Raw genomic sequence first — 23,030 nt, forward strand, 5'->3', positions numbered from 1 at the left:
GAGGGTCTTGGGAACCCTTCCAGTGGACGAAGGAGTTGGACCACCCATCTCTCTAGAGATGCCATTGCATCCTATGGTCTGAGCTAACTTTGCCTGCCGTCTCTAGGGGCCAAATCGAGGAGTCCGGAAGGGATCACCAGTCCCTCGGGCCAGCCCACGTTTAGCTGAGGCCCGGCGCAGAGGGCGAGCTAAGAAATTGAGTCAAGTGTCTGAGCAAGATCTGGTGACCAACCTGCAGGACCTAGTGAGTTTGTGTCCCTTTCGTTATCTCAACCCAGGACACTGGGGCCTCACTTTACTCCTCTTTCTCATGCTTTACGTAAGATCTCAAATCACCTAACTCTTTTCTACCCCTTTAAACTGAGGTTTTTCAATCCCAGTTGGGCAAAGAGGATCTCCTGAGTGGCTGACCTTTTCCATTTCTTTTCTTCCTTTACCGTTTCCTTCTAGGACCTTGAGGGTGACTCAGCAGTACCCTCAGGGACAGGCCTGGTGCTGGATGAGAGAATGGGTGGTTTCCACTGCCCCTGGGATGAAAGGTGAGCCAGGAAAGGGGAGGGAGAAAAGGGTGCTGGGCTGGAAGACAAAAGCAGCCTCAACTTTTTCACTATGGTTTCCTTAGTTTCCCTGAAAGACCAGAGCGCCTTCAGGCTGTGCAGGAACAACTGGCCAGGGACAGTTTGCTCGAGCGGTGTGTCCACATTGAGGTGAGGCAAGTCTCACCTCTTACACTCTGCTTACATCTCCATCCTGTCCAGGGATTTCTCACCTTCCAAATTATCAGCGAACATTAAGTGCTTAGGCTCTGTTTCCAGACCTCCAGCCTGAGTCCCCCAAGGCCATAAAGGACACCTTTCCTGTATTTGCTCCCACAGGCCCAGCCAGCCACTCCCCAGGAGCTGCAGCTTGTCCATAGGTGAGCAGAAAGGCTGGGTACTAAGCCCAGCTTTTCCTTCTCTTGGGGTTCTTCCTTCTTGGGTAGCATCAAACCTCCCAAGACTGTAGAATCCTATATCTATCTTTCTATGGAATAACAGCCAAGAATATGTGGACCTGATGGCATCTACACCACAGATGACTGAAACAGAGCGTCAGGCCCTCTCAGACACTTACGATTCAGTCTACCTGCATCCGGTAAGCCAACAACCTCACAGCAGGCTACCTCTGGGAGATTGACAGGGATAGAAGAATGTAGATACCAGAAGCTGCCTAGAGGCCTGCTTACTTCCTCTCTGTCCTCCCACTTTTTCTTTGTTTCTTTCTCCCTCTCTTATCTTTATCTCTTTGTTTATTATTCCCTATTTCTCATCTTTTTTCTGTGTTCCTTTTCTCTATTTTTTTCCTTCATGTCTTTTTCTTTTTCTGCCTCCTTTCTTTTTTCTTTCTTTTCTGTCTTCCTGTGTGTCTCCTCTGCCTCTCCTCTCCCCGCCCCCCGCACCCTTATCTCTACTCTCTTTCTGATTTTTTTGTGTTCATGTTGGTCTCTCATTTCCCCTTCTTCACCCTTCCAATCCTGGAACAGAACTCATTCCCTTGTGCCCTCCTGGCTACTGGGGCGCTGCTTCGGCTGGTGGATGCCTTGATGCTAGGCGAGATCCGAAATGGACTAGCTGTTGTCAGGTAGGTGCTGGGGAGGCAAGGTGGGAGGCGACATGAGCTGGATCTCCCTGTATCCCTCTGTATCCCTCTGCTCCTCATCTGAGGAAATCTGTCTGTGTGTCCTCTTGAGACCTCATGCTCCACTTCTGGAAAATGGAAGTTAGTCCAGATAGTTTCTAAGCCCTATACCTGCTCTGGCATCACTGACCCCTCCCTGTGCTATTACATTTGGGCCACATGATCTTGATAGAAGATGTAGGGCTTCATCATTGCTTTTGTTTTTTTAAAGCAGTTCGTTCTGAGCTCTGCCTTAAGTCAGTGTCTCTAACCCCTCTGAGCTTGTGCTTGGTCCTCTGGTCCTAGGCCCCCTGGCCATCATGCCCAGCGTGAGAACATGAATGGCTACTGCATGTTCAACAACGTTGCCATCGCTGCCCGCTATGCCCAAGAAAAGCACCATGTCTCACGGTGAGGCTGGGGGCAATGTGGGCTTCCTGGGGAATCCACTGGCCAAGACTTTGCCCAGTGACAGGCCCCTGCTTCTCTGGGCAGGAGGTGAACTCTCAGGGGACCCTTAATCTTTTCCAGGATACTCATTGTGGATTGGGATGTCCACCACGGTCAAGGAACCCAGTTCATCTTCGAGCAGGACTCCAGGTATGTTCAGAGTGGGCCCTCCCCTTGGAATTCCTTCCCTTGCTGGCCCCCTGCCCTAAGCCCTCTACACTAAAGGCCTCCTTTTCCTTCCCCAGTGTCCTCTACTTCTCTGTTCACCGCTATGAGCAGGGCCAATTCTGGCCCCACCTAAAAGCTTCTGATTGGCGGGCAACAGGCAGTGGCGAGGGTCAGGGATACACTGTCAACGTGCCTTGGAACCAGGTCAGGCCCCTAGCACTTGAAGAAGGCCCTAGCTTAACAGGCCTTCTCATGTGGGTCCACTCATTGTCCATTTCTCTGTCTTGCTGTGTCTCCCTCCCTAGGTGGGGATGAGGGATGGAGATTACATCAGCTCCTTCTTACACGTGCTGCTGCCCATTGCTGTGGAGGTAATGGAACCTGGGTGGGGCCCCTTAAACAGAAGAGTGTTGGGAGACCTAGTAGTAGTGAGGGCTGGAGGCAGAAGCTGAGGGACTGAGCCAGAGGGCTGAGGTCTGGGAAATACATGGAGTCTGGCCTCAGGGGGCTGAGTAGGGGAGAGCTTGGGGGACATGGCAGGCTTAGGAAACATTGGAGTGCTAATAGTAGCAACAGCAGCCAGGGTGTGGGAACGCTCAGGACCTTGGCTGGTAGGAACAGACTAGGAGACTTCCGGATGGAAAGGGTTGGGAGGAAGGTTCCTTGGAATCCAATGTGAAGCCTGGTGGGAAGAAGCTATGTGGGCAGGACACAGAGCCAGCCTAATGTTCTCCTTCTCCTCCTCCTTCATCTCTAGTTTCAGCCTCAAGTGGTTCTGGTGGCCGCTGGCTTTGATGCCATGCTGGGGGACCCCAAGGTAGGCCCCTTGGCAAGGAGGGACAGATTAGCCACAGGGGGAGGGCAGGATCACGGTCTTTGGCAAAATAGGGGTGAGATGTTGGGCACGGCATTGGGCTCCTCCCGCTTTCTTTCCCCAGGGAGAAATGGCAGTCACCGCACCTGGCTTTGGCCACCTCACTCACCTGCTTATGAGTCTGGCTAAGGGAAAGCTGATTCTGTCTCTGGAGGTGAGGGATCATTTCAGTGTCTTTCAGTCTGTGTGTGTCCATCTTGTTCATCTCCATCTCTTCCTTGCGGTTATACCCAGAGCAGCCTTGCTCCTTAGATCTGGGAAGAGGCCAGGGCCTAATCTGGGGAAGGCATTCTAGGGAGGGGCCTGAGAGACTGAGCTTCCCCTGTTCCTTCTCCCTCTGTCCCCTTGAGCAGTGCTCCTCCCCTCTTCACAATATATTCTCATTTTCATGCTAGGTTCCCATGAGACAACTGTTTTACCTCTGAGAGTGTCCAATTTCCCTCCCTACAGGGTGGCTACAACTTGCGTTCCCTTGCTTTGGCGGTCAGTGCCACTCTCCAAACCCTCCTGGGAGATCCATGTCCCATGTTGGCCATACCTTGTGCCCCCTGCCCCAGGTGAGAGGCCCCCAAGAAACCCCTGGGGGGCAGGGGTGAATGTGGATGGCTGTTCCTGAGGATCTGGGTGACCTTGGACAAAGCACTCCACCTCCTTGGGGATCATCATCGGTGTCCTTCCTTCAGATCATGAAAGTGTGGGACTAGGTGAGGTCAGCCCCCTTTCAGCTCCAAGCACTCCTACTGTTGTTGTTTTCCCAACCGGCAGTGCCCTGGCTTCCTTGTCCTGTACCCTGGCTGCTCAGAGACCTTTCTGGAAGGTCATACAGAGGTTTCGTAAGTGAAGCAACTGGGGGTCAAGGAGACATGGGAGGGCTGAAGTCTGGAAGGAGTGGGCCCCACTTCCTTTGCCCATGCCTGTCCAAAGGTGTCTAGGATCTCTGCCCTCCATGCATGAGGAATGAGGGTGAAGGGCTGGATCCCCCTGGTGGCTAAGGCTGGGGACAAGCGGGCCTCTGTGGGGCAGGGAGGGGCAGTGACCAGGCTCAAATGGTGGCTTGGCCTCGCACAAGTCCTTTCCTTCTCCCAGGACCTGCTAAAATGAGCAGGCCGGGAGCACGTGATCTTGAGCTTAAAATCTGTGATCCTTTGATCCCATAACAGGATCTGCCCCTGAGGACAAGGAAAAAGAGCACAGGGAGGTGAGCCTAGGCCCCCCACCCAATCTTGAGGCCCTGGGGAAACCCTTGGAGCAGGCCCTGCCCTTGCCTCTGAACCGAACAGGCTTGGTATATGATGAGAGGATGCTGGAGCATTTCAATATGTGGGACAGGTACTGGGCTTGGGTCGGTGGCTGAGGGGACCGTTCGCTGTGAGTCACATGAGCTCCCTTCCCTTTGCTGACCCATCCTGGCCCTTCCCCAGCCACCACCCAGAGAGGCCAGGACGCATTGCCCAGATAGCTCAGCGCCATGCAGAGCTTGGGTTGACCCCACGGTGCCTCCCCTTGCCTGCCCGGGCTGCTACGGACCACGAGCTGCTGAGCTGCCACAGGTAGAGGCTGCCCCTTGTTCCCTCCATTCTCTCCTCTTCTCTCCTCTCTCTTTTCTTTCTTTGTTCTTCTCCTTGCATTGTCTGTTTGTTCTCCACTCTCTGTTCCTCACCTATCTTCTGTTTTTTCTTCTCTGTGCATTACTTATTCCTCTTTCTCCTATCCAGTGAGGAGTATATTGATCGTGTTCGGGCCACAAGTGGGCTGAAGCCTCGGGACCTGCACCGGGAGGGCGAAAATTACAACTCCATCTATATTTCTCCCCACTCCTTTGTCTGTGCCCAGCTTGCTGCTGGAGCTGCTTGCCGTTTGGTGGAGGCCATCTTGGCCAGGGAGGCACGTAGTGAAAAGGGAGAGGGCTCCACCTAGGTGGGGGACACGGGATGGGATGTGATGGAATTGGCATGGTGTGGCTCAGCTTGGCATGATGCAACACAGCTTGGCTCCAGGGTGGGGTGTGGAAAGAGGAGGCAGATAACAGAGGGCAGGAAATGAGGCAATCTTTTGCCTTTTGGCCTCAGCACAGGTGCAGAATGGGCTGGCCATTGTCCGCCCACCAGGCCACCACGCTGAACGAGATGCTGCCTGTGGTTTCTGCTTCTTCAATTCTGTGGCCGTAGCCGCTCGCCATGCTCAGGAGGTGGCAGGCCGGGCCCTTCGGTGAGTACGGCTGAGGAGGGGACCTGGAGTGGGTGAAAGGAGCACTATTCACCTTCACTCTCAAAAGTAGGGCTTTCTAACCTGGCCTCTTCGACCTTGGCTTTCTTGAGTTCCTATCTGGAGAGCTGTGGTTCTGTAGAATTGGTGTCCTTGGCAGTTCTGTGATGTCACCTGACTGAGCTGAAGGGAAAGAGCTGGAGGAGGCCCTAAAAAGCAGCCGCTTGTCTCCTCTTACAGAATCTTGATTGTGGATTGGGACATTCATCATGGCAATGGAACGCAGCACATGTTTGAGGAAGACCCAAGGTAAGGCCTGAGGAAAACCTCCCAGGGAGGTGCCAGGGCAGGGTTCAGTTCTGCCTCTGCCTTTGCCTTCTGACAAGCTTTTCCTTGGGTAGTGTGCTGTATGTGTCCCTGCACCGCTATGATCAAGGCTCCTTCTTTCCCATGACTGAGGATGGTGCTAGCAGCTATGTGGGCCAGGGCCAGGGAGAGGGCTTCACTGTCAACGTGGCATGGAATGGGCCCCGCCTTGGAGATCCTGACTATCTCACCGCCATGCACCATGTTGTGATGCCCATTGCCTATGAGGTGAGGTTGGGGGTGGTGTGGCCTCTCCTGGAAGTAGCATCCACCTGACAGGCTAAGCAAATGTTTCTCGTGCTTTGTGTTGTAGTTCAACCCTGAGCTGGTGCTGGTGTCTGCTGGCTTTGATGCTGCTCGGGGAGACCCACTAGGAGGCTGCCTAGTCTCCCCAGAGGGCTACGCGCACATGACTCATCTGCTGATGGGGCTGGCTGGTGGCCGCATTGCCCTGGTCCTTGAGGTGTGATTCCCTTTCCTATGGTCTTCCCTCCATCCTCCTTACCCATGACTCCAGGCCCTCCATGCCCATCTGCCTCTCTTCCCCTAACTCTAGGGTGGCTACAACCTAACGTCCATCTCCGAATCCATGGCTGCTTGTACCCGGATCCTTCTAGGTGACCCACCCCCGCTGCTCCCCTGGCTTCGGCCTCCGCTGCCTGGCACCTTCCTCTCACTGGCTAAGGTTGCCCAGATTCACCAGAAGTACTGGCAGAGCCTTCGGCTTACTGGTGAGTAGGACTTTGGTCGGGGTCGTGGAGGATCCAACAGGATTGGGGGAGGGGGTGACTGGCTTCTCCCCATTCCATTCATTGTCTAGCAGTAGAGATGGAGGTGGAAGGAAGGGAGACCCCACTGGAGCCAGCTGAGGAGAGTGCCCTGGGGCATAAGCATCCTGAAGAGAGCCTCCCAGAGGCATTGCCCATAGGGCTGAAGCTAGAGGAACAGCCTCCATCCCCCTTGCTTGAGGAGACCCTAGGCCTGCAGTCCCTGCGGCTCAGCGCCGTCATTGCCAAAGAAGAGGAGTCTGAGGAGCCTGGCATACTTGGGGAGGCAGCTGGGGGAGGGGTCCCAGCCACTCCCACCCTGCTGCTGACAGGGGACCAATCTGATGCTGAGGGGGTGAGTCTGTTTCACCCCCAGGGCCCAACTGATGAAGATGTGCTGGGAATCCTTCCCCCCCCCCCCCCCCCCCCCCCCGTGTGGCCTTAGGCTCATCGCTGTCTCCTTTTAGGCCACATTCTATGCTGTGATCCCACTGTCCTGGTGCCCACACCTGGTGACTGTGCACTCAGTGCCTGAAGGGGGCCTGGATGTGACCCAGCCTTGCCAGGACTGCAGCAGCCATCTGGAGAATTGGCTCTGCTTGGCTTGCTATCAGGTGGGTATGTGGAAGGGCACATGTTTAATGGGAGTCCTTCCCACTCCTGGGTACTAGAAGGATTTGCCCTCATCCTTCTGGTCACCAGTGGGGCGCCACAGTGCACAGAGGGCTGGGCCTGGAGTCAGGAAGCCCCCAGTTCAAATGTTGCCTCACACACCAGCTCTGGTGACCCAGGGTGGTCATGAGGACAAAATGAAACATTTGGAAAGGGCTTTAGGCACTTGATAGATGATCATCCCTTCCCTTCCTGGTTTCCTTTAGGTTCATTGTGGCCGCTACATTCAGGCTCACATGCTCCAGCACCATGAGGCCTCAGGCCACCCACTGGTCCTAAGCTATGCCGACCTGTCAGCCTGGTGTTACACCTGCCAGGCCTACGTGAACCACGAGGTGAGTCACCTCGAAGTGGCTGCTGGGTCCCATGGGCTAGACAGCAAGAGAAGGGCTCCCTCAAACTGTTTGGCCTTTGTCTAGGTTCTGCTGGAGGCCAAGAAGACTGCATACCAGTCCAAATTTGGGGAGGAGATGCCAACGTCGCCATGACAGCTGATTGCCCTCCTTGATGCAGCTGTTCTTTTGGATTGTTGCTCTAATTCCTGTGTCTTCTCTAGCAAAGACACCGGATTCCCTAAATTAAAAAAAAGAAAACCCAAAAAGACAATTGCTTCCCTACCCACCCATTTTGTAGTTGATGGGGGGAGGAGGGAGGTCAAAAGTGCCACCATAAGGTAACAATCTTAATGCAAGGCAAGCTGGTGTCAGTGCCATGGGGAGAGACTGTTCCCGGGAAATTGGAGTAAACTCGAATGAAATTTGAGTGAAACCCAAAAGGGCCTGGGGAAATGCCTCAGAAGTTGGCAGGGGCTGAGGATACCAGAGATGAGCCAGACTCTGCTTTGCTTGTAGGGGCAGAAAGGAGGCTTTTTTATTAAGCTTGGGTGCTGAGGTAGGGATAAACATGCATGGTGGAGGGGAGAGACAGGAAGCAAGGGGACTTAGGTGGTTGGAGACCCTGTCACTCTGGCCAGTAGTGTGTGGTAGCAAGTGGTACTCTCCGCTGGACCTTGCCCTTGGCTCCTGAGGCCTGCAGGTGGTTCAAACGGAGTAGTGCGGTCCCCTGTGACACAGAAGCAGGACCTGAGCCCAGGTCTCGGCGCAAACGACGATGCTGCAGGGGCCATGGTTCCCCCCAGACCGAGGTGGGAGTGATTCGAGTCTCTGATGTCTTGGCCAACAGCCGGCTCATCAGGAATCTGTGGATGGAAAAATCCAGAAGTCTCCAGTGCCACCAATTCTGCCTTTTCCCATGCCCATCCACCTTCCCTCCAGTGGTACCTGAATAGTGCCTGCTTGGAATCTGCTGCCTCATCCTTGGCCTGAGCCTTGGGACCAAGTGCCACTGCCTCCTCCATGTTGACCTCAGGCTCAAGATGCGTGAAGCCCCACAGGCGCAAGAGGAGCTGGGCCAGGGCAGCAGCTTCAGCCTTGGTCTCCCGTTCCCATTCCTGCCACCCAGCCTCTGCCTTGAGAAGCTGCTCTAGGGCCTGGGCTAGCAGGGCTGCCTTGAGGGAACCTGGTGGCCAGTCCAAATGCAGGGCCCTTGCAATTTGCCCAAGGTTCCAAGAGAAGGGCAGGGTCCGGGGCTGTGGGACCCAGAAAGAGAAGGTGTTTAGGGTCCCCATACATGACTCAAGAACAGATGTTATCAAAAAGATCTGGAAGGGGCTTAAAAGACCCAACTCCTCCAACCGTTCCCTGAGTATCTACCATGTGCCTGACAATTGGCCTCTGCCCCTTGGCTGGAAGGCCACCTGGGAAAAAAGTAAGCCTCCCTCCTCTCACCCCCAAGGCAGCCCATTCCATTCTGGGCTAACTTTCAGAGGAACTTTTTCCTGACAGCAAGCCTAGATGTACCTCTGTACCTCCCATCCACGGCCCCTGCTCCTGCCTTGAGAACAAGTCAAACAAATCAAATCCCCCTTTTCCATGACTGCCCTTCAGATAAATGAAGATAGCCAAACACGTACCCCCTCTTCAGTTTTCCCTTTTCCAGGCTACACATCATCAGTTCTTCCAACTGATCCACAATGCTTTGGTTTCATGGGACCCCCAAATATCCTGCCAATGGCCTGCTGAATTCTGTCTACCTGGTGAATGCCCTTCTTAAAATGTAGCACCTCCTCCCCATCTCTAGGCAATCGAAAAATGAGTGAATTATCATGTCATCAGAAACACAGAAGTGTCTAACTGTCAATCATTTGTGGGGAAGGGAGATATCTTGAAAAGGCTTTGGAATGTCTGATTTGGCCATGATTCTTGCACCCCACCCCCCACCAACACCAAGACCATAATGCCTGATTTGAGACTTCATCAAAGGGGAGGGACAGTAGTAGCTTTAGACCTCTGCCAGGTTTCTGGTATTGGGAAGTTTTGGTATGTATTTATCCTCTTTTAATCCAGAAAAGACCTTCAAGACCATATAGTCCAACTGGAATTCCTCTCATTTTACAGGTGAAGAAACAGGTCCATAGAGGGGAAGTGACTTGTCCAAGGTCCCAAAGCCAGAACTGGATTGGAATCCAAATCCTCTGAGTCCAAAGCTGGATTTCTTGCCCATGGTTTACCTCCAGTTTTAGCATATTACAAATCTTGCATCATTTCTGTGAGGACTAGAAGCTCCCTATACAGAAATCTCCCTACTCAGTTGTCTTCAAATAACTCAGTGGGGGCTTTTTCTAAGAGTTGTTTGTGTGATCCAGAGCCTTCCTCAAAGTCCATCAAAGGGCCACTAGTTTGGGTGAAGGAAAGCCTGTGCTTTGGCAGAAAATGCCTTTTTCATATCGGAGACAAGACAAAACTGATACTCATAATTGAGGAGAAGGGTTAGATTTGGAAATGGATGACATAAAACTGTCTAGCACAAAAACATTAACAAAACTTAAAAAACTGAACCAAACTGCGTAGTCCTTGAAATCTCCAAGCCTGTCACAGAAGCAAGGAGACTGAGACAGCCACAAGGATGAGGCCCTTGGGAGCCACAAGCCTGTTCTCCAAGCTTCCTGGCTCCTTTTCCCCACCCCCAATACACCAGCCTGGAGGAGCTCCAAAGAGATGGAGCAGGAAGAGGAGAGTGTGGGGGTTGCTGTGGCAGCACCTAGGGGATTTGGAGACATGCTCTGCGCTGCCCCCCCATCCCCACCCAGCAACTCCTGACACCAGATGCAGGCTCCGTGTCACGCAACCATCCACAGACATATCTTGACCATACATAGAGGCACATGACTCCACACAAACAGCACATAAAGCCACAACCATGATCAAGCTAGTCATTAAGACACAATGACATAGGGTACAGAAGCAATCGCACACAACCATAACCTCACAATATTACAAAGGCCAAATGTCTAAAGAATCTTCACCCAAAGACTTAACACAGTCACACACCCAGCGTCACACAAAGACCCAAATACATCCAGATACGTAGCCCAGCCTTTCTGCTTTCCTCCAGGACCTCGGACAGCTCCAAACTCTGGTAAGGCTCCTCCCTCTGCCAGAACCAGTAGATTAGTGATGGCAGTTGCTGGAACCCTAATCAGACCTCCTCCCCCCCCCACCCCCGACCATTCCCAGGGTGATTCCTTCCCAGCATAATCCATCTCCTTTCCTCACTTGGGAAGAGCTGGTCTGGAGAGGGCCTGATGAAATTTGGGTGGGAGGAATACCTGCGCAACGGCCGCGCCATGGGTCGCTGTTGGGAGGAGCAGGACTCCAACCCAAACCAAGGTGACCAGCAGTGGCGGCAGAGCTGCTGCCATCCTCCTCCTCCTCCGGCCTGTGGCTTGCTCCTCCCTCCCTCCTTCCTCTGCTGTCAGCGCAAGCGTGTTACTTCCTCCCCGCAGTCCTGCGCCACCTTCTAATGCACTTTCCTCTCTTCCTTCTCTTAAGGAAGGAGAGATCTTAGGATCATAGGTCAGAGGTGGAAGAGATTTTAGCGATCATCCAGTCCAACTCTCTGGAGGAAACTGACCCCAGGGAAAGGACTCTGTGCACTCACAATTACAGTTAAAGAGGAAAGGCTACTCCTTGAGTCTGACCTGAGCTCTGGCTTTCAGCGTGACTCACCCGCAACACCCAATACCACCTATTTTTCCTTCAGGCTATGGTGCTGAACCTCCACCCCACTCCCATCCCCCAGCCTCCTCCATTTGATCCCAGAAATACTGGGGTAAAAACGGAGAACTCTGATGGCAAACAACAAATATCCCATCCCAAGGAGTTGTGGCAGGGAGGCTTCTCATTCCCAGTAAGATCAGGGACGAAACAAGGATGTTACTCAATACTGTACTAGAAATGTTAGCTTTACCAATAAGAGAAGAAAAAGAAATCGAAGGAATTAGACTAGGCAAAGAAGAAAGTAAGCTACCATTCTTTGCAGATGATATGATGGTATACTTAGAGACTCAAGTAAAAAACTACTTGAAATAATTAACAGCTTGAGCAAAGTTGGAGGATGTAAAATAAACCCACCAAATCATTGGTATTTCTATATATTAGCAACAAAGCCCAACAGCAAGAAATCGAAAGAGAAATTCCATTTCAAATAACTGTAGAAAATAGAAAATTTGGGAAGAAATTTGCCAAGGAAGGTAGCCTACCCACCAACCCAGGAATTAGGAATATGAACGCAATTACAAAACACTTTGCACACAAAGTCAGCTCTAAATAACTGGGCAAATATTGCTTGCTCTTGGGTAGGTCCAGCTAATAAAATGAAAACGACAATTCTGCCTAAATTAATTTACTTATTCACTCCCATACCAATCAAATGACCAAAAATTATTTTATAGATGTAGAAAAAATAACAAATTAATCTGGAAGAACAAAAGGTCCAGAATATCAAGGGAATTAATGAAAAGAAATTCAAGGGAAGGCAGCCTAGCCATGCCAGATCTAAAACCGTATTATGAAGCAGTAGTCATCAAAACTATTTGGTACTGGCTAAGAAATAAGAGTGGTGGATCAGTGGAATAGGCTAGGTACACAAGACACAGTAGTCAATGACTACAGTAATCTACTGTTTAATAAACCCAGAATCCAGCTTCTGGGATAAGAACTCACTATTTGACAAAAACTGCTGCGAAAACTGGGAAACAGTATGGCAGAAACTGGGCATAGACCAACATCTTACACAATATACCAAGATAAGGTTAAAATGGGTACATGATTTAGAAATAAAGGGTGATACCATAAGCAAATTAGGAGAGCATGTAATAATTTATCTGTTAGATCTATGGAGAAGAAAAGAATTGTTGACTAAACAAGAGACAAAAAGCATTACGAGAAGTAAAATGGATAATTTTGATTACATTAAATTAAAAAGGTTCTGCACAAACCAAACCAACGCAACCAGGATATGGAAAGCTGGGAAACAATTTTTATAGTAAGTGTCTCTAATAAAGGCTTCATTTCTCAAATATATAGAGAACTGAGTCGAATTTATAATACAAGCCATTCCCCAACTGATAAATGGTCAAAGGATATGAATAGGCAGTTTTCAGATGAAGAAATCAAAACTATAGTCATATGAAAAAATGCTCTAAATCACTATTGATTAGACAAATGCAAATTAAAACTTTGAGGTATTACCTGACACCCATCAGACTGGCTAATATGTTAGAAAAGGAAAATGATAAATGTTGGAAATGTAGGAAAATTGGAACACTACTGCACTGTTGGCAGAGTTGTGAACTGATCCAACCATTCTGGAGAACAATTTGGAACTATGCACAAAGGGCAATCAAACTGTGCATATCCTTTGATCCAGGAATACCACTACTAGGTCTGTATCCCAAAGAGAATATTAAAAAGGGCAAAGAACAAAAATATTCATAGCAGCTCTTTTGTGGTGGCCAAGAATTGGAAATTGAAGGGATGTCCATCAATTGGGGAATGGCAGAACAAATTATGGTATATTATTGTAATGGAATACTATTGTGTTCTAAGAAATGACGAGCAGGCTGATTTCAGAAAAGCCTGGAAAGACTTACACGAACTGATGCAAAGTGAAGTGAGCAGAACCAGAAGAACATTGTACAGAATAACAGCAATAGTGTAAGATGATCAACTATAAATGATTTAGCTACACTCATCAATACAACGACCCAAGACAATTCTGAAAGACTCATGATGAAAAATGCTATCCGCCTCAAGAGAAAGAACTGATGGGGGTCTGAATGCAAATCAAAAAATGCTATTCTCACTTTTTTATTTTTTTCGAGGTTTTCTTTTTCCTTTTGGTCTGTTCCTTCTTTCATAAAATGAGTAATATGGAAAGGTTTTACATGATTGCACATATATAACCTATGTCAAATTGCTTACCGTTTTAGGGAAGGGGGAGGAGGAGGGAGGGAGAAAATTTGACACTCAAAATTTGTTTTAAATGAATGATAAAATTGTCTTTACATGCAATTGGAAAAAATAAAATGTTATTTAAAAAAGAAGCAATCGAAGCTATCAATAGCCAAAGTGCTCTAAATCACTAATAATTGGAGAAAGGCAAATTAAAAAGAAGTCTGAAGTCCCGCCTCACACCCATCAGATTAGCTGAGATGATCAAAAGGGAAAATTACAAATGTTGGAGGGACTATAGGAAAAGAGGCACTCTAATGTACCGGAGGTAGAGCTGTGAACTAGTCCAACCGTTCTGGGACCCAATTTGGAACTATGCCTAAGCTGTGAATACTCTTTGGGCCAGCAATACAACTACTAGGCAACTACCCAATTCAACTACCCCAAAGCGATCAAAAGGAGGACAAGGACCCACCCATTTGTACAAGAGTACTTATAGCAGCTCTTTGCTTGGTGGCAGAATATTGGGATCTGAGAGAGTGCCCAACAACTGGGGAATGGCTGAACAAATTATGGCATGTGATTGTGCTATAAGAAACGATGAAGGGGGTGGTGTCACAGAAACCTGGGAAGACTTGCATGAACTGATGCAGAAGGCAGTGAGCAGAACCACAAGGATAATTTGGACAGTGATATTGTAAGGAAAGCCATAGGATCTCCGATTACCATAGTGACTAACTACAGTTCCAAAGGACTAGTGATGAAGCCTGTGATCCACCTCCGGACAGACAGCTGACGGACTCTGAGGGCTGACTGAGGCAACTGTTTGGGGGCGTGGCCAATTGATTTTGACTATTACTGTTTTAACCTGGGGATGTATTTTTCTTGTTTTCTCAATGGGTGGAGGAGCGAGGGGGGGAAATTGGAAACTAAAAATAAAATGGAAATTAAAAAAAAAAAAAAGAAAAGAAACTCGGGAGGATCCAAAAAGGGCAGGGTGGGTCAATGGGGGCCAGTTCCTGACGTCAGAACAGAAGCGGCTACCAAGCCACTCTGTGGGGAGCAGGGGCCGAGCCCCGCCCTGGGCCCTGTGACGTCAGCCGGTCCCGGGCCAATCGGGCGACGGGCCCGAAGTCTGGAAGTGCTCGCGCGCTCGCGGCCCCCGCTTCTCCTCACCTCCCGTTCTCGCTGCTGGGCTGGAGCGGGCCTTCCCGGCTCTTCGGCTCCGCAGCTTTAGGCCCCGGCCCCGGCCCCGGCTCAGCCCTGGCCCTCGACCTCGGCAGGCTCCCGGAGGGAGCGAGGCTCGACATCAGGCCAGGGCTGGGGCCGGGGGGGGGGAGAGCGTGTGCGCGCAAGCCCGGGCCCTCTGCACGGAGGTGACCGCCATCTGCTCCCAGGTCGAAGCCTTCTGGACCCGGCTTCGGCGTTTATGCGACAGGGCTAAAGCCCAGGCCGAAGCGCACGGCCGTCTCTGAGCGGCCCCGCCCCCCGGCCCGCCGAGCCAATCCAAGCCTCCCTCCCAGACTCCCCCGGCCCCGGCCCGCCCCCGCGAGAAGAGCCGCGCCCATTTGAGGAATTGGCCGGAGGGAAAAACAGGAGCGCCGGTCTTTCCGGCTCCCGCCACCAGTGTCGCGTCTAGGGAGAGAAAGCACCAGGTGTTTTTCTGCGTGGCTTAGCGCCAGCTCAGGGTACTGAGCAGCGGCCCTCGCCGGAAAGGAAAATGGGAGGGACTACAAGCCCCAGAGGGCAGTGCGCGTGCACCTGCGCGGATCCCACGCCAGCGAGTTGGGGATTGGGCGCCCGCGCTCGGTCGGCCCGCCCCCTCCTCCGCTGCCGCACCTGGGGAGGAGAGAGGGGAGGGGGAGGGGCGGAACTCTGGGCCACTTGGTTCCTTTGCGGCTAATTGGCCGCTTTTCCCGGGACCTGCCGGATGTCTGGTAGCGGCTGGCGGGCTCACAGCTGGGATAGAAACTCTCGCTTCTCCCGGGTCCGCAGGCCTGATGGGAGTGGCCATCCCCGGGGCTGGAGGATATCAGGGAGGAGGGAGGACAGATTCGAGGGCGGGGCTTGACTGTCCCGGAGCTGTCTGATAGGGATGAGCTGGGCTGTGGACCTCTTCACTGCCCCCAGGAGCCTGAGCCAGAAAGTAGGGTAAGGCTGGATCCAGCTGCCTTCGTATCTGCTCTTGGCCGCCTCGTAGGACCCCGATTGTGCCTTTGCGCCTGAGCTCTTGGGATCTGGGAAGAGGAAACTAGCATATGGAAAGCCCATGCAGTCCCCTTCTGACAGCAGCTTCTCTTCCTAGGGCCTCTGGGTCACGTTGTATTGTGGCCACAGCCTCGTTGCCTGGTATTGTCCAGCTCCAGGTAGACGTTGCTATTGCCTGGAAGGCCTGTGAATCTTGCCATGTCTCTCAGGCCCCATCCATCCTTACCAGGTGGCCACTGCCCTGGAAATCATTCACCACTTTAAGGGGCTGACCTTGTTCTGTGGGATGGGGACCAGGGCCAGAGCCTAGCTTGGGCTTACGAGCTCGGTGGCAAATCATTTCAGCCCAGCAGATGCCACCTGTCTCTTAACCTTGTACCCTTGTGTACCCATCTGCTTTTGTCTTCTATTGTAATCCCCGGTCCCATAGGACAGCTTTGACCTTTTCAGTGTGTCTCTCAGTCCCTGACTGTCTGCAACTGTCTCTTTCCCCACAGTCACTGGGCTACATGGCACAGATGAGTATACCCAGACTCCACTCCTTTTGACTGTGTCTCATCACCCTCCCTGGTCCCAGTATCCTTGACAAGTCCCCTGGCCCACCCCTAAAGATCTCCCACATCTCTTCTGGGTCTTCCCACCTGCCTGATGTCCAGGCCTCCAGGGAGTGAGGACTGTCTCCTCATCCTGAAGCCTGGAGGGAGCCTTGTTGCAAAGGTAAGCAAATGCTCTGGTCGGGGAGGGCTTTGGCCCTTCCCAGTGACCTCTTCCCCCATCCTCTCAGGGCCAAGCCTTGACTCTGCTTTACTTCCAGCTTCAGCTCCTCATCCCTAATGTCATCTGTGCCAAGCCCAGGAGCACCCACAACTCCAGCACTGGTGAATAGGGCTGCACAGAGGCCTAAGCTTGAGACTAGCTAGGGGAAGGGAGGCAGCCTCTAAGGAAGCCTCTCAACTTGCCTCCCTCCAGTGCAATCAAGGCTTCTTCCTTTGAGAGGCTGATTTTCCCATGTCTAGACTCTGCTTTTTCCCCTCTTCCTTCTACAGCCAGCTTCTCTCTGCTTTCTACAACCTCTCCGTCCAGGATTTGTCTGAGTTTCTTCTCTCCATAGTTTGAGTCTTGACCATCCACGTTTGGACTCTGCCCCTTCCTCAGGGGCAGGCCCAGAGCCTGTAATCTCTTGGGGGTAGGTCCTGGCATTCAGGAAGGGGCATCAAATCCAGCCCCCACCCTCTGTAGCTTAAGAGTCTTGTCAAAGCTGAGGAGGGCAGGGACACCAGAGCACACCTTCCAAGGGACAGCCGAGGAAGAACAACTGGAAACTGGCTTGAATCAGTGGGGCCTGACTTGATTCTCTGGGCCATGGGGAGCACATTTAGGGAGATTTGGGAGCTGAGGATGAACCTGGGCTTTCAAAAGTGAATTTGGCAAGGCAGATTGTAATGGTGGAAAGGCCATAGAGGAAGAAGTGGCAGTGGCCCAGGCAGCTCTAGGCATGGCCACGAGAACACTTAGAAGCCAAGGGTTTGGAGAGGTGTTGAGACTAGATAAGAGACAGCAGCAGCAGGATCTGGGGGAGAGTCTCCCCTCTGCTCCTGACTACCTGAGTGGCCCTTTTCTAGGCACGTCCTCAGTTTCCTCACTTGTAAAATGCGGGTTAGGGTTGGAACACTCCCTCCCTGCTGTCCCATCCCCACTCCAGAGTCCACAGTTTGAGTCTCCTGTGGTCTCACTTCCCTTTCGAAGCTGTCACTCTCCCACTTTCCACAGCCAACCTTCCTTCTCCCCGCCCCCACCCCGAGGCATATGTGGTCTGCCAGGGCTATGTACCCTTGCTTGTTTGTGTCCCCAACATGCTGAGCCCCCCACTCGGTTACAGCTGGAGGAAGTAAGGAGCTGTCTCTGGTGGTTCCTGGTCTACTTTCGCAGCCCTTCTTCGTCTGATTTCCCCCTTTGCCACCCAAGACCTGGACATCAGACATCTCTCTCCAAGGGCTGATATTCCTGGTCCCTTTGTTCCTTCTGGGCCAGCTTGCAGGAGGCTGCTTGTCTTGGCAAGAGCCCTGCATCCTCAGAGAAGACTGGGGACATGGCTTTTGTATCTAGGAGCCCTCAAGGGCAAGAGCGGGAGCAAGTGGGCAAGGACCAAAGGCCCGGGCTCCCCTCCTAGGCCCTTGAGGAAGGAGCCAATAAAAGGCCCTTGGAATTCCATAGCCCCAGTGTCTCCTGCCTCTTGATTGCTGGGAGGGCTCAGATTTAGGGAAATAGCTCACACACACAGCTCCAGTACTTGTGCCTTACCTAGTTTTATCTGACAATAACAAACCATTTATAAAAAGGAGAACTTTCTAGCAGAATGTGTGGGTGGAAGACATGGTCTCAGGGCCCTGCCCTCCAAGGACCCCTCCCCCCCAAATCCCCAGAGCCCCTTTGGGGGAGGGGAGCCGCATGGCCAGGACTCCAGCATGTGCCCAGGGCAGGTACAGAGGACCCACGAGGGGGAAGAAAGAGAAGGGGAGGTGGGGGAAGGCCCTCAGCTGATGAGGCGATAGAAGATCCAGCAGCTGAAGGTGAGCCAGTGACTGGCCCAGCCGAGCTCAGACCACTTGCGGATGGTGTGGGACATGCCGTAACCCTGGGAAGGGGATGAGCATGGCAGTGGTGAAGAGGCCTGGGCCACCCCTGCCCTGAGGGGCCTGGGGACAGGACAAGGGTGACTATGACGGGCATCAGTGATAGCCCAACTTCCCATCCCTCAGACCTTTTCCAGTCCCTCCGTTGGTTGGGTGACTCATCCAAATCCTACCTGTTCCTCAGTGGCATCATCAGTGTCTACATCAAAGAGGGAGCCCAAATAAGCCAAGTGAAAGACAGCTAGGGCCCTGAAGAAGAGGTTCAGCACCTGCACGCCCAGACCCTGGGGGGGACACGGGGAACGGGGTTTTTGGACCTGGCCTGAGAGAGAGGCGAGAGCATCCCAGAAAGGGGTGGGCATGGCTATGGCCAGGCGTTGGGAGGAAGGGAGGGGAGGGCAGAAGCAGAGAGGCCAGGGAAGGAAATAAGGGCAGGTTCTGGGGGAGGGGAAAGGCAAGTCATCTCACCGTGCGGTGTTGGTGTGGACAGTCTGGGGGGCAGCGCTTAGAGAGGACACAAGCATTGAAGATGGTAGCCAGCCGCTTCCGGAGCACTGAGGACCAAGAAAATTGGCAGTTCTTTGGAGGTTGGGGTTCCAAAGGGAGTTAAGGAAAGAAGAAGGGAGGCTTTCAGGGCCTGAGGAAGGGGATGAGGCATGCAGGAAAGGGGAGGGAAAGATGAGGCCTTCTAGAAGGTGAGGTGAGAGGGAGAGGGGAGGAAAGGGGCATCTCACCATGTTCCACATACGTGATGAAGGCAAGAGTGAGCAGCACGGCCCCCAAGTGGAAACTGAAGCCCTGGGGGGTGGAGAGAATGCCAGGCCATGGGGCAGAGGTGGGGTAAGAAGGGACAGCCCCAAACCTCCACCTCGCCCACTCCTTACATGCAGGAGGGCACTGGCAGCGTAGGTCACAAGGAGGGCTGAGAGCTTGCCGAGGCGAAGGGAATTCTTGAAAACATCTGGAGAAGGCCAGGGAACAAGCCTCACTCTTCCCAGTTTGCTTTAGTTTGTTGGGGGGGAGGGCAGGTCCCCAGCCTCCTTCCCCTCCCCTTCCCCCCCTCCAACCCTGGGACAGATCATCTGGGAAGGAAAGAGGATGGAGAGAGAGAAATCCCTAGCTTCCTCCCTCCCCAGGGCCAGATCCCTGGCCTGGCCTCCCGCAGTGGGACGGGGTGGGTCTCACAGGAATTGAGCCAGTGTGACATGGGCAGGTTCCAGCTGGTGACGACCTCAACCATGGACCTGGGAAGCTCCACATTCAGGGGCCTCGACACAGTGAGGTCCCTGCAGGGAGAAAGCAGTTGGGAGCAGGAAGGGCTGTACCAGCTGCTACCCCCAGGAAACCCAGCCTCTGGAAGGGGATTCCCTACCACCGCAAGTGGTCCTTCTCCTCTGTGAAGCCTGCCCCAGCCAGTGTTGTCGTGCCCTCTGACAGGAAACCCACAAAGTAGTTACTGAAGTGGAATGAGATGGCACTCTCGTAGGCACGCAGCCACCTGGGGTGGGAGAAGAGTGGGGTGTTGGAGCATGCCCCCCACCACTAGCCACCCAGATGTTAACTTGCTTCTCCTCCACAGAGACTCACCTGGCCACAGCGCCCCTGATGGATGAAGTACAAAGAAGGGAAAAGAGAGAAGAGACAAGTGTCAGCAGGAACATGGAGGACAGAAGGAGGGGCTGCTGAGCCTGAGTGGGCAAGCTGAACCTTACCTCACTTGGCGTTTCTTGCTGCAAATATGGAGGCATGGGGAGGGGAGAGGAGAAAAAGTCAGGGGTGCTTGGAATAGGAGGCAGACCAGAGCGTAGGCTAGGAGCCTGAAGAAAGGGCTGTGCTGGGGGTGGGCCGCAGGCCCCACTGCTCACCTGCGCAGCAGCCGGTCCCCGTAGAGTGGGATGAAGTAAGGGAAGAGGTAGGGGCCCACGCAGGTGGAAACCACCAAGCACAGGAGAGCCCGGGCCAGGCTCCCTGCCACCTTCCCCAGCCATGTGAAGCTCTGCAGGACACGGTAGGGGGTGGGGGGAGACCAATGTCAGGGGCTGCCCTAGCTGACCTCCTCCCACCCTGTCACCAGCCCATAGGCCCCTGCCCTGTCACCAGTGGTCGGCCCTCGACAGCGTGGAGATAGCTGCGGAAGTGAAGCCAGGGCCCGAAGATGATGGTGCCCACGAAGTAGAGGTAGCCCATGAACTCCACAGGGGAGGGCACTGCACCCAGCTCACCCCGATCCAGGTCAAAGCCCAGGGACACGGCTTTCATGGCGACGATCATCTGGGCCCCTGCAGGCGAGCGAGCAGGCGGACGACGGCGGGCGCATGCACCCAAGGGGCCCAAGGGGGGTGACCAGCCAACCAACCAGGGGCCGAGGAAGGTACTGAAGGGTGGGAGGGGGAAGGACTCAGGATTGGGGGAAGGCCTGCCCTGGGGTAGGGGGGGAACTTACCCCTCATCTTGTGCCAGGTCACAGTATCCACCATGTGCATCTCCCTGGGGGGGGGGGGGTGCAGATTGCACTGGTTTGCCTTCTCAAGTCTTTAGGTTCATTATTTGTTTCTCTGCCCCGGCTCTCTTTGCCCACCCCAGCAAAGTGCCCCATCTCCTTTGTCTTCCCTTTTCTCCAGCCCAGGACTCCTACCCCATGAGCAGGTAGATGAGGATGGTCACAGAGAGAAAGACCCCACGGTGAGATGAGTGTCGGCACAGGAAGAGGACCAGGTAGCACAGGAGGCTGAGCAGCACTACCCACACCATGTGCCGTTGGAAGAAGTGGTACAGGCTGAAGAAGCCCCCGGCCACCATGCTAGCATGTTTCACAGCTGGGGGTAACCCTGCAGAGTGACAGGGAAGAATCCCCCCCACCCCTGCTAAGAAGCCAGCTTCTAGGAAGTGCCCTCCTCTCCAGCCAGTCTCCAGGAAGTGCCCTCCACCCTACCCCATACCCTGAAGAGCTCCGTCTAGGAAGCCCAGTTCCCCTCCAGAAAGCCTCCCCCCGCCAGAAGCCAACCTCCAGAAAGCCTCCCCCCAAACCTGAGGACCCAGCCTCTAGAAACCTGGTTCACCCCCACCCCCACTCCAGGACCCAACCTCCAGGAAGCCTCTCTGCCCCTCTACCTTTCTTTCCTCCCAGGACCAGCCCACTCACCAAGTCTCCAAAGGAGGCGGCAGGTCAGGCAGACAGCCAGCAGAAGCCACAGCTGGTCCAGGCCCTGCTGGGCAGTGGGGACCACGCAGCCCTGCACCAACTGCTGGAAGAAATCCTGCCGGCTGAAGGTAGCCATGACGACAACGATGAGCCCAGGGACAGGGCTGAGGACCTGGTCAAAGAGTGGGGAGTAAATCAGGCTGGGCATGAGACTAGGATTGTGGCGGCACTCTTCATGTGTGAGTTCAGTGGGCTGGCCTGCTGCTGTAACCCCATGAATGCACGTCTGTGTGTGTGTAATGGGCTGGCATGCGGGTATGATGTGTGAGGAGCTGTTACATACTGCTGTGCGTAATTGGGAGGCTGGCCTGTTGGCCAGTGTAGGTGTGTGTGTGTGCGTGCGCACACGCGTGTGTGATGGGCCGGCCTGCTGGTGCATGCCCCTTTTGTGTGTGTGTTGTTTGTGTGACGGGTCTGGCTTGCAGGTGTGTGTGTCTGTGAGTCTGTGTTTGATGGACTGGCCTGCCAGTGGATCCCCGTGGGGGTTTCAGGAGCTGCCCTGCCGGTAGATCACCTTGTGTATGTGTGGGGGAGGGGGAGCGTTAAGGGGCTGCGCGTGCCTCTCTCTGCCATCCTTCCCCCTCCCCCCTCCGGTCCGAGTGGAGGGAGATGGAGGGGGATGGTGGAGGAGATGGGAGAAGATCGGGGGATGCTGACCAGGGACCTCCTCCCCTTCCCTCCTTTCCCCTTTCTTCTCCATCTTTGGCCCAGAGGATGGGGAAGCGATTTTCCTCCACCTGCCCCTTACCTGGCCGCCTCGTCCTCCGTTGGCCACAGAGGCGGCTTCCCTTCCAGCCACCTTCTCCACCGGCCCCAATCACGCAGGGTTGACGGCGGCCCCTTTAACGCAGCGGGGAGGCCGGCTCTGAGCCAGGGAGTTCGGAGCCAATGAAGACGCGTAGATCCTTTGCGCAACCAATGGGAGTGCGGTGAAGTGGGGGGGGGGGGAGGGGGGGAGAGAAGGATCCGAGGCAGCCGAGGGAAGCGGGGGGGGGGGGGGGGGGGTGGAAAGGAAAGAAAGAGGTGACCAATGAGCTTGAGTCGAACGTTCGGTAAACCAATGGGAGCCCGTCGAAGCCGGGAAAAAGGTACATTACCGGGCTGGCGGGGCTGGAGGAGGTGAGTGGAGGGAGGCTGCTGCCAATGGACACACGCAGAATATTCGCGTGACCAATGGAAGTGTGGCGCGGGCGGAGGAGGAGGAAGGGACAGGAGGAGGCGGAGGAAGAAAGGAGGAGGGAGAGAGGAGGCCAGAGAGAAGAGGGTCAAAGAGGTGGGAAAAAAAGGAGAAAAGAGGGACCGAAGAATAGGAGGGGAAAGTACAGAAGGCGAACCAATCTCCAATTAGATTGGAAACTTCACGAGGGGAGGGACTATCTTTCGCTTTTATATCCCCAGGTATAGTGCCTGGCACATAGTAGTTGCTTAATAAATGTAGATTAACTGACAAAGAGGAGGAGGGATAAAGGAAAAAGAGAGCAGGGGATCCGAGGGGAGGAGGGAGAGGAGGAAAGAGGGAGCAGGAGGACCCAGGGA

General features: G+C 53.5%; 3 protein-coding genes across 6 annotated transcripts; 1 reads left to right on the plus strand and 2 right to left on the minus strand.

Annotated features, from left to right (window-relative positions):
* Positions 1-106: 106 nt before the first annotated feature.
* Positions 107-8,019, plus strand: HDAC6 (histone deacetylase 6; the record flags this gene model as incomplete). 2 transcript variants are annotated; one of them, XM_036740655.1, is given in 26 exon segments in its annotated part: positions 107-244; positions 451-539; positions 623-707; positions 876-916; positions 1,038-1,134; positions 1,523-1,620; positions 1,963-2,067; positions 2,188-2,256; positions 2,352-2,478; positions 2,580-2,645; positions 3,032-3,091; positions 3,213-3,302; positions 3,599-3,705; positions 3,914-3,981; positions 4,309-4,477; positions 4,570-4,698; positions 4,864-5,032; positions 5,223-5,356; positions 5,594-5,662; positions 5,755-5,947; positions 6,033-6,182; positions 6,276-6,450; positions 6,540-6,841; positions 6,954-7,100; positions 7,365-7,493; positions 7,578-8,019. In XM_036740655.1, coding segments are annotated over 26 exon segments (3,075 nt in total), but the record flags the coding sequence as incomplete, so codon positions are not given.
* On the minus strand, positions 8,004-10,993 carry LOC118833301. The gene is made up of 3 exons (XM_036740661.1): positions 10,826-10,993; positions 8,439-8,746; positions 8,004-8,356 (listed from the first exon to the last, which is right to left on the minus strand). The coding sequence occupies exons 1-3, from the start codon at positions 10,916-10,918 to the stop codon at positions 8,119-8,121; spliced, it is 639 nt and encodes a 212-aa protein (XP_036596556.1). The 5' UTR covers positions 10,919-10,993; the 3' UTR covers positions 8,004-8,118.
* A 7,115-nt stretch (positions 10,994-18,108) lies between these two features.
* On the minus strand, positions 18,109-22,329 carry PORCN (porcupine O-acyltransferase). Of its 3 annotated transcripts, XM_036740657.1 has the most exons (15): positions 22,243-22,329; positions 21,435-21,606; positions 20,928-21,120; positions 20,736-20,779; positions 20,390-20,571; positions 20,158-20,288; positions 20,005-20,022; positions 19,880-19,894; positions 19,665-19,790; positions 19,478-19,578; positions 19,177-19,253; positions 19,027-19,090; positions 18,761-18,846; positions 18,466-18,576; positions 18,109-18,294 (listed from the first exon to the last, which is right to left on the minus strand). In XM_036740657.1, exons 2-15 carry the CDS (start codon positions 21,568-21,570, stop codon positions 18,193-18,195), a joined length of 1,386 nt encoding a protein of 461 aa, XP_036596552.1. In that variant the 5' UTR covers positions 21,571-21,606; positions 22,243-22,329; the 3' UTR covers positions 18,109-18,192. The 3 variants fall into 3 exon arrangements, with proteins under 3 accessions (XP_036596552.1, XP_036596553.1, XP_036596554.1); XM_036740658.1 differs by lacking the exon at positions 20,005-20,022; XM_036740659.1 differs by lacking the exons at positions 19,880-19,894; positions 20,005-20,022.
* Between the last annotated feature and the right edge of the window lie 701 nt (positions 22,330-23,030).

This window comes from Trichosurus vulpecula, unplaced genomic scaffold, assembly GCF_011100635.1.
Source record: "Trichosurus vulpecula isolate mTriVul1 unplaced genomic scaffold, mTriVul1.pri scaffold_155_arrow_ctg1, whole genome shotgun sequence".
NCBI lineage: Eukaryota > Metazoa > Chordata > Mammalia > Diprotodontia > Phalangeridae > Trichosurus > Trichosurus vulpecula.

What these genes read in the sequence shown, in the direction of transcription:
- LOC118833301 (XM_036740661.1), bottom strand. Translation starts at nt 10,918, where the DNA reads ATGGCAGCAGCTCTGCCGCCACTGCTGGTCACCTTGGTTTGGGTTGGA. An exon ending in ATGGCGCGGCCGTTGCGCAG is followed by an intron (nt 8,747 to 10,825) that starts GTATTCCTCCCA and finishes TGGGTCCCACAG; the next exon opens with CCCCGGACCCTGCCCTTCTC. An exon ending in TCCAAGCAGGCACTATTCAG is followed by an intron (nt 8,357 to 8,438) that starts GTACCACTGGAG and finishes TTCCATCCACAG; the next exon opens with ATTCCTGATGAGCCGGCTGT.
- PORCN (XM_036740657.1), bottom strand. Translation starts at nt 21,570, where the DNA reads ATGGCTACCTTCAGCCGGCAGGATTTCTTCCAGCAGTTGGTGCAGGGC. An exon ending in GACCTGGCACAAGATGAGGG is followed by an intron (nt 20,572 to 20,735) that starts GTAAGTTCCCCC and finishes GCTCGCCTGCAG; the next exon opens with GGGCCCAGATGATCGTCGCC. An exon ending in CTGTCGAGGGCCGACCACTG is followed by an intron (nt 20,289 to 20,389) that starts GTGACAGGGCAG and finishes CGTGTCCTGCAG; the next exon opens with AGCTTCACATGGCTGGGGAA.